Genomic DNA, 9,222 nt, shown 5'->3' with positions numbered 1-9,222 from the left:
GTCATGGCCACTTACCATGAAATTGGTGTTTCATTTATCACCCGTTATTTAAAGCTGCACTGACAGATGTGTTGGCCTCTTGGCTGCAGCTGAACAAGCCAAAAAAAGAGAAGCTAAATGAACTGATTATCACCTTAAAGTGTTGAACATTCTTAGCAAACAGTTACCTGCTTCCAGATCCAGCAGATTTGTAACAAATAATATTTCACTGACTTGTCAAATCATATATTTACTCTGCATTTTGCTCCGCTTTGGTCTCCACCAGCTTCTAGGTAAAACGTCAGGTCTTATAACTGCAGTTTTCTTGATTGTTAATTTTGTCTGGAGCATAGAACTAAACAGGTGACATTGGTGTGGTTTATCAAAGCTTTTCTTTCTTTCTTTCTTTCTTTCTTCTCTTTTTTTTGCTGACAACAGCTGTCTGCTGCTGCTGGAAACAGTGTTAATTAGAGCCGAGTTTGCAGACCAGAAAAGCACTGATCCAGACACTTTGTATTAGCAGACTGCAGAGTTCTGGTGTTAATCCTCTCTGAGTTCAGCGACCTTTCACATTCTGCAGACATGAGCTCCATGTGAATATAAAGATGCATTGATTATAGTTTCACTCTTATGTTTGTTTCTTGCCTGTTTGCTGATGTATTCTGTTTCGTTAGTTACCTGCTCTATCACACACACTGAGCACTGATGCAAATTCTGAACTATGTGTAAGCAGAGACAGTCTGGGAGCAGTTTGCTTCACTGTGGGGCAAGGTGTGGGAAGGTGTAATGTTACCATGAGCTGGTGAGTGCTGGAGAAACAGAAACTTGTCAGCTCATTTGATAAAAATATGACTCAAATGTAAAGTAAGTTGGGAAAAGAAGATAATTTCCTTCCTGACAATTAGATATAAAACAATTTTCATTTCAGTTCTTTTCTTACTAATCTTCAAATGGCACTGGAATTATCTTACTGGTCTGAAGAAACCTACAGAAATGACAGACAAAATGCAGAATAAGCTTTTGTATTGTCTTATCAGGATATACATATATTATCATATTTATACTGTTTACATGAGAGTCACAGGGAGGGTTTTGCATTTGTTTGAAAAAGAAATAAAAAAGACTTTTATTGTAATATGTAAAAACAGGATTTTTGTGAGAGGATACCTCTTTACAATTCTTCATGAGTGTGAACTAGATAACCCTGCTGATGTGAGTATCTTTCCATCAGTATTTTAAATATCAGTGACAGTGAAGTTATATTGTCTCCAATTGTGCTTTGTCCTGTGTCCGTTAATTTTGAATTTATCTGCAACAGTCAAAGCATTTTAAAAGCAGTTTAAGACTAATTTCTGTACGTATTATCAACATTGGTATTATAATTTAATTCAGAGCAATGTCACCTTTTTTAAAAAAAAGAAAAATCTTATGCATAAGTAACAAGCTTGTGTTGATTTATGAGGTAGGATTCACCCCAGGGGCTTCTTCCACAGGGTGTCTGGGAAGATTTCCAAGATTCTCATTCAGTTTTAGGATAACAAAGGTGTTGCCTGCTATGATTTAATTACCCTCTAAAGGCATTTACTTAAACATACTTCTCTTATACTTATTTTGATGTTGAATATGTATAAATATTTAAACGGAAACAGAGATTTTTCTTAAGGCCTATTACACTTTGTCTGATGGAACAGATGGATCAGTCAGTAAATAGTGAACTCTTTCATTTAATTTAGGGTTCAAAATGACACGTCTCTGCCTCCTCTTTGTGTTTGAGGTGTGAATCACCGACTATATTTGAATTTAAGTGTCTATTTGAATATATAAAAGCCTGCTAAATATATTCATACCTTCAACACATTTACAAGAAATCATTAAAACGTTTCAAAACACAAAGTAGTGCCTGAAACAGATTTCTTTGACGTGAACACTCCAGTCCTCTTAGGTTGCAGTTCACCTTCCATCCAGCAGGTGGAGACTCCTCATGTTTGTGGCCACAAGAGAAGACAACAAGTCAAAATGGCGACAGCAGGAGCAGGTAGGAGGACGCGTTGCTATGGTTGCTGCAGACACGCTGTTGTGTTAAACCTTCAACAAAGTTATTCGGCTGTTATTAATTTAGTTGAACAGAAACTCGATGTTATTGCAGTTGTGGTTTATTGTGCTGATTGTAACTTTGTGTGTGTGCAGGAAGGTCTGCAGGTGTTGTATCCTTTCATTTCTGCCAGTGAGCTGCAGAACAAAGACACTCTCCCTCTGATGATGATGATGATGATGATGAATGATACTTAACTCCACATCCAGCTGTCATCTGTCCCCCTGCAGATCCTGCTGAAACTGACCGCAGTCTACTTTGTGCTCTATTTTCTCTTCACTCTGAGTTTAATCATCAGGAAGAGTGAGTGCACCACCTGTCAGACTGCTGCAGATGTTTAGTGATGAAGCCGTAGACACTGAGTGTTTGTGCTGCCCTCAGGCCTGCTGCTGTCCTATCCCGCTGACGCTGTGCTCTGCGACGTCGGCCTGCTCTTCCTCCTGGCTGCTCTGGAGTTTCTGCATTTCTTCAGTGGTGAGAAAACACACGACACCAACGTTCCAGTTTCATTCATTTATTCATTCGCTCATTTACATTTTAGCCGAGTGAGAATCTAAAAGAAGGAGGCGCACAAACAGGAAACTAGCAATGCAAAGTTAATAACATAATGGAAACATTAGAGGATTTGATTGTTAAAGCAAAAGCAGCTGGAATAAAAACTGAGTCAAGCAGTATATCGTTGTGCACATGAGTTGAAGTTGCAGGTGCACAGTAAGTAAAACTGGATTTTCCCTTTTAGGATTTGTTCTCACTCGTAGTAGAGATGAGCAGCTTGTCGTGAGCATCAGTTTTGCCCTGATTAATTAAGTTTTCTCAGCTTGAAAACAAAAAAATCCAAGCAGGCTTTCATTACATGCAGCTACTTAGGCATCTTATAAATGCTGTGAAAGCTGAAAAAATATCTCAAATGACCTTTAGCAGTTTATGCATATTGTAATGTTTTTTTTTCTTGGTGGATCAATGCAGGGTTTTTTTTTTAACCTTTACAGTCATGACATTATTTATAGTGGATGTTAGTACAGATGTTGTAAATCTGTCGTTATAAATTTACCTACTTTCTAATATGTTTAAAAAAATAAGAAAAGAGTATGTTGCTGCTTACATGTCATCATAACTATGCATCCAAAGCTTCTTCTTAGCTCTAACTTACAATAGAAATAATGTACATGTTGCAATTAATAACACCAATTAGTGGTGCAATGAAAATGGGGAGACATTTCATTCACATTCCAAGTAACTTTCATTGTGTCTTAATTAAAGAGCAAACATGTATTGATAATATATCAAATCAGATCAAAGTCCTTATAGCCAAGTCTCACCACTTGACAGACACCTTGGAGTTATTCCAGGTGATACAAGCCCAGGTATCTATCTAAATGAATGGAGAGAGAGTCATAAGTGCGAATTTAAGAGGACATAAAAACTGCATGTATGAGAATGACTGGTCACATCTGATAAAAACTGCTTCACAAGTTTAGTGATCCTGGTAGAATATAAAGGTTAAAATGCAGTTTCACCCTGCATATCATACTAATAAGCATGCAAACAGTTTCACAGCATGGTGACATCAGTGCAGCAACATGATTGGCTGCATGTTTCCTGGTTCGGCTGTTACAAAGCAGATGATTGGCCTTTAATACAACCACAGTGTTTGGCATCACAGAAGTCTTCCATAGATGATAGAAGTAACGAGTCTTCTGCCTTGTAATGTCTCTATCATGAATTCTCATTGTATGTCTTTTAGGGTGTATTTCCCAACAACAGAGCTGAAGCCACTCTTCACTGTGCAGCACTAACACAATAATAAAAAATACAAAAAACACATTTTTTATTGTAATCGTCCCTCTCCGATCAAAACTCCGTTTTGGTCAGTATTACTTTTCTTGGATGTTTGGCCGTCATTGTGCAGACTGATGTGTGTTTGTCACTGGAAGATTGTTTTCCTGGTCTTCTGCTCAAAGTGGAAAGTTTCAGGGATGTTGGAGACAATATGGATGTGGTAGTTGAACTTTTGAAATGACAAATATGTGGAGATTATGAGTTTTTCAGTGACAGAAGAGCAGACTTTCTAACAAGGGTATGTATTTATGGAAAATCAAATATTGTATGACTTTGAAGTGTGGCTGAAGGAGACTTTAATGTCTCTGCAGCTTGTTTTTCATTCTACAGTGCTGGAATAAGTAGAAACAGAGAGGGCTGAAAAGTGCATATATGAACCTAAAAACTTGTGATGTGCTTTGAGAAATACTCAGCAGTCCTATATATGGCATGACTGAAGACCTTTTATGCCCATCTGTAGTGCTTTTAGTACAAAAATAATAACTAAGATAAGAACAGAACACATTCATCAATAATAAAACACTTAGAAGAATTTTTTTTGACTCCGTGTGTCTGCTCATGTCTGCAGGAGTGAAAGGGAACCTGGCGGAGAGCGAGGGTTATATTCTGGCCAACCTCGTGGTGACGGGGACGACTATCCTGCTCACCGTCTACTTCCTGGTGTGGCAGACGTACGTGATGCGAGCAGACGTCATCATCAGCAGCATCCTCGTCGTCGTCTACGGTTTAGATGGATTTCTGGCTTTCAGCACGTTGGCTCGACTCGCCAGGTCTGTTCCGCTTTCATTAGTTTTTACAATAGCAGTTTTATATCAATCCTTAACAGCTGTGACAGCTGAAGAGGCTTTTATTGTATTATATTAGATCACAATCATTTTCTGACATGGCCGCCTGTCAGTATAATTGATCGACAGGTTGGTAAATGACAATATCTGGTGTCAAACACAGATGAAACGCTTCATTATCACAAGAAGAGACTGGCCTACATTTTAGGCTCCATTTGTTTTGATTGACAAGATATGCTGACGCAATTAGCATCTCATATGTATGTTTTGTGAGCCACGACAGCGCTGAGCTTTCCTTTTGTCCATACCATTGTTCACGATTGAAAAACGCCCTTCTTTCCTTTAGGACTTTGTCTGAATTATTAATATGGGTGGCATTCATTCAAGTGACACTGTATACCTTGTACGATGTCGTCACATCCTCAAATTTTCCTCCCAAGAAAGAGCCGAAGACAATAATCCAGTCTCCCACGAGATGAATATTGTCTGTTTAAGTGTCTCATCCTTGAATAACTCACAGGGAATGAAGATTTATGATAAACGGTCGAGTTCGCGAGATTGATTGTTAGAAAATGAGCTCTATAAATGTGTTCTATATTTAATCAAGGTACATTTTAATACAATAACTGATCTTCTCTTTTGTGTCTTTCAGCGTCTATTCATGAAGAAGTCTCGTCTTATCGTATGTTAACACTGAACTCCCAACACTTCGACTACATTTTCTTATTGCAAGCACAAAATGGGAAGAAAAGTAGTTCGGAGTGTCTGTAGTGTAAATAATGTTTATTTGGATTTTTATTCTTATGACAGAATGTGTTAAGATGTAGAGAAAATGGTGTGTTCGAGGTCAAATTTTTAAATTTGTACAACATTCAGAAAACCTTTGTTATTAATGTCACCAGGGGCAGGTGGACTGTAGTCAGCGTCCTATTGATCACGTTACATATAAAGGTGCTACTAAGCATTCTGGGCATCAGCAAGAAACAATACATGATGTGACATACACAAGTCCAGCATTGCAACTAACGATTATTTCAACTGTTGATTAATCTGTTCATCATTTTCCTAGCTATTGTTGTTTGGTTTATATATTGGAAGAAAATTGTGAAACATGTCGATTCGTGTTTCACGATGACGTCTTCAAATGTCCTGCATTATTTACAACCCAAAGATATTCAATTTACTGTCTGAGAAAAGGAAAGAAACCAGAAAATATTCACGTTTTAGAAGCCGTAAAAGAAGATTTTTTTTTTTTAACTAAAAAATGATCAAAACAGTTTATGATTAATTCAATACTTTACAGCTAATCGATTAATTGTTGCAGCTCTACATAAGACTAAATGTGACTGAGCAGCATCGTGTTAGAGGATGACGTAACCAAAGTTGTACTTTTATTGAAGTTCAACTATAAACTATATTTGAGATCACAGATTATATTTGACTCACTTTTGCACAACTTTTTCTCCCCCTGCTTTGTATGACTCAACCAGTGAATCGACTGCCCTGCGGATGTTGATCCTAGTTTTTCCACATCGTCCTTTACATGGAAATAAGTCCACAGCTGTTATGGGCAGCTGAGACTTTCTCTTTTTTTGGGTGAGGGGGGGGCTTATTTTATTTTATTTTTTAAAATTTGCTTTACAATTTATTCTCACAAAGGCAATAAAAAACTGATTAATAGATGCAAACTGATATATTCATATACCTACATGCAGCACCTTCATGGTTTCATTTCTCAGGGACAGTCTTTATCCTAAAAACACAGTAACGGATATTTCTTGATATTTCTTACTTCATTTTTAGCTTCTTTATTTTTTTATGTGTAAAATATAAAATCTATATTTGTGTGCTTATTTTTCAATAAAATAAATTTGATAAGTTTTGTTCCTGTTTTGTCCAGTAGAGGGCAGAATTGTTTTGCTAAAGATTTGAACAGTGACAACAAGCATTTACAGATTTTATTTTCAAATGTCTTTAAAATAAAAAGTGCATTAAGTGTATTTATTTAATTCATTTAAAGCTGTAATAACTCAGGTGCTGTCTGCAGTCTAGTCACAACTGTTTTCATGCACAATTCATATTCCAGTCCTGTCCCTTACTAGAACACCACAAATTTGAACCAACTTCATGACAAAGCTCCAACTGCTGCCTGAAAATATCACATATCAAAAATGAATTTTTCATGTCAGCTGCTTAAACTTTAACTCTAAATACTTAATGTCAGATAAGCCGTGGTGCAGCACTCGGAGCACTGTTTCAGTGTTGGTCTATTAGTCTTTTCTAAATCCGCTTTCTTCAAACAGGTGATTTTTCACCACCGACAGCTAAAGTTAATGATCAAACCCAATGACAAGGTTTCCAAAGTAACCACTTTGAAAACAAATCACATTTCAGAGGTCCTGTGCTTGAGCAACAGCGATCAAGGTGAGCCACAGTGTCTGAAGCCTTGTTTTTATTCTGTCCTTTTAATCCGGCCCTGAGGAGTCTGTTACATTTGATATTTTTTTATTGCTTGTTTAAACTTGATGATTTATCTTTTTGTTTATGTAATTTGCCTAGAATAAGAGCTGTGTCTTATCTCATTGATTTTCCTTGCGGGGACAGCACACTGTGACCGGACAAAGAGTGGTCATTCTTAGCAGGCAGTGACACTGAAACCTGGGCAGCGTTCCACACTGTTGCTCCTCTTTCAGTGGCCCCGCTGAGTCCAACCAGGCTGGAGCAGAACACGCTCTACTGTGCAGCACAAAGAGAAACCAGTGGAAATGAAATGAATCCACTGCTGAAGAGCCTAAAATGTGTTAAGTACGTTTTTGAAAACAGTGCTTTATAAATGTGGGTAGTGGTTCATCACACATGAGGTCATTTAGGGTCATTAGAGTTCTACAACAATGGTTCCCCACTTTGGGTTTAGGCTCTCGCAAAGGAAGATGGATTATAATTCCACAAGATGATTACAGATAGAAAAAAAAGAAAAACTCCTGCTGCACTATTATGCATCATGCTCTTTTTATAATAATTACAGTTAAATCGTTTCAATGAATCAAACTGGAGGAACAGGATCAGGTTAGAACAGCCCAAAACTTGTGTCTTTACACACACTCATAACTGAAAAAGGTGGAGAAATATAATATACACTCGTCTGCAAATGTATTCATACCCTCCCATGAAGGGAGGAAAATAATAGCTGTCACTGAAAGAAGTTGAAATTGACAAAAGTAATAATGAACAAAAATTTAATGAAAATCATGACATTGCTTTTGAATTGTGGCTCAACAGGAATATAAAAAAGCAAGCAAACAAGCATGATGGGACCTGTAAACTAATATTTTGTTGAACAACCCTTTGAGCCAATCACTGCAATTAAGTGTTTTCTGTAACTCCCAATCAGACACCTGTTGACAGGTATTTGGATTTTGAGCAAAGTGCAATAATTTGGTCCGGGACAGTTTTTTTTTTTTGTTTGTTTGTTTTTTTAAATTATTCTTTTCAACCACAATTCAAAAGCAATGTCGTATTTCACTAAATTGTAATTTAGCAAATTTTTATTTATTATTCCTTTTTTTAATTTCTAGTTATTTCGGTGACTACTGTGAATTTTGCCTTTTCTTTAATGGAAGGGTTTGAATACATTTGAGCACGACTGTATGTGGATTTTCATCACATTATATTTTAAAGAACACTCCTTGATGATTATTTTTTACATTTATTTGAATTATTTTTTGCAACAGATGTGTGAATTAAATCACCAGAATACATCCAAACTTTCACCATCAGAACAAACTGTGGGAAAAGCTGACAACTCTTCTAAACTGTGAGAAGCTCCACCCCTGTCAGCTTGAGTTACCTGCAGTGTCACCTATCACTCACCTGCTGCTGCTGCCGCGTCTCCTCCTCCTCCTCCTCCTCCTCACAGACTCTGTTTCTCAGAACAGCAAAAACCGTCTGTGCGCTTTGCTGAATGACACCTTGTGCAGTTTAGTTTACAGTATTGGAGTTCTACTTTTACCACAGATATCCAGAACTAACCTGCGGAGTTATCTGAGTCAGTCAGCTGCAGGTGTGGATGGAAGGCTGATGTTTCAGACGCTGACTCGCCCACGTTGGTCAACTTGAGCATCCAGTCCGGAAAACAGCTCTGTAAGTTCAAGTGGTGCGTAAAAAAAGATGCTGTTTGCTTGTTAATTGGTTTGCTACGTCATCTGTTCATTTATGAAGCCTGTTGTTTGTGTAGAAATGAGCTCACGTGGCCGCACAGTGAACACACAACTTACGTAAACGTGGTTTTACTTGACAAATCTCACCACAGTGGAGCTTTCCATCGTCTCAAGTGATCTTCCTCAGAGCTTAAGGAGACTCCTCTGCTGAGCTCAGTCCTTCATGCTGGTTAACATGTTGGAATTCATTAGTTTATCTTATTAATTTGCGTTCTCTCTGTGTGAATCAGTGCAGAACAGCGCTTTGAGATATTTGTTGTTTGCGCAAAAATACGCACCAAAGTTGGCTGCGGTTTGGACACAGGATGGG

At 37.6% G+C, this 9,222-nt stretch overlaps 2 protein-coding genes across 2 annotated transcripts in view; one reads left to right on the top strand and one right to left on the bottom strand.

Moving 5' to 3' along the window:
* Positions 1-4,978, bottom strand: part of tmem258 (transmembrane protein 258) — a 32,175-nt gene extending 27,197 nt beyond the window's left edge. The window contains exon 1 of the mRNA XM_008306313.1: positions 4,974-4,978. The gene's annotated coding sequence lies outside the window, so the exon portion shown is untranslated. The remainder of the gene's footprint in view (positions 1-4,973) is intronic.
* LOC103375990 (transmembrane protein 80-like) lies at positions 1,987-5,873 on the top strand. Its single transcript, XM_008306315.1, has 6 exons — positions 1,987-2,014; positions 2,167-2,183; positions 2,281-2,374; positions 2,453-2,545; positions 4,479-4,680; positions 5,348-5,873. Exons 1-6 carry the CDS (start codon positions 1,996-1,998, stop codon positions 5,358-5,360), a joined length of 438 nt encoding a protein of 145 aa, XP_008304537.1. The 5' UTR covers positions 1,987-1,995; the 3' UTR covers positions 5,361-5,873.
* Positions 5,874-9,222: the final 3,349 nt, after the last annotated feature.

Source organism: Stegastes partitus, unplaced genomic scaffold (assembly GCF_000690725.1).
Source record: "Stegastes partitus isolate 25-593 unplaced genomic scaffold, Stegastes_partitus-1.0.2 Scaffold3642, whole genome shotgun sequence".
In the NCBI taxonomy this organism is placed as follows: domain Eukaryota; kingdom Metazoa; phylum Chordata; class Actinopteri; family Pomacentridae; genus Stegastes; species Stegastes partitus.
This window is presented reverse-complemented; position numbering and strand designations above follow the sequence as displayed.

What these genes read in the sequence shown, in the direction of transcription:
- LOC103375990 (XM_008306315.1), top strand. An exon ending in GAGTTTAATCATCAGGAAGA is followed by an intron (nt 2,375 to 2,452) that starts GTGAGTGCACCA and finishes TGCTGCCCTCAG; the next exon opens with GCCTGCTGCTGTCCTATCCC. An exon ending in GTTTCTGCATTTCTTCAGTG is followed by an intron (nt 2,546 to 4,478) that starts GTGAGAAAACAC and finishes TCATGTCTGCAG; the next exon opens with GAGTGAAAGGGAACCTGGCG.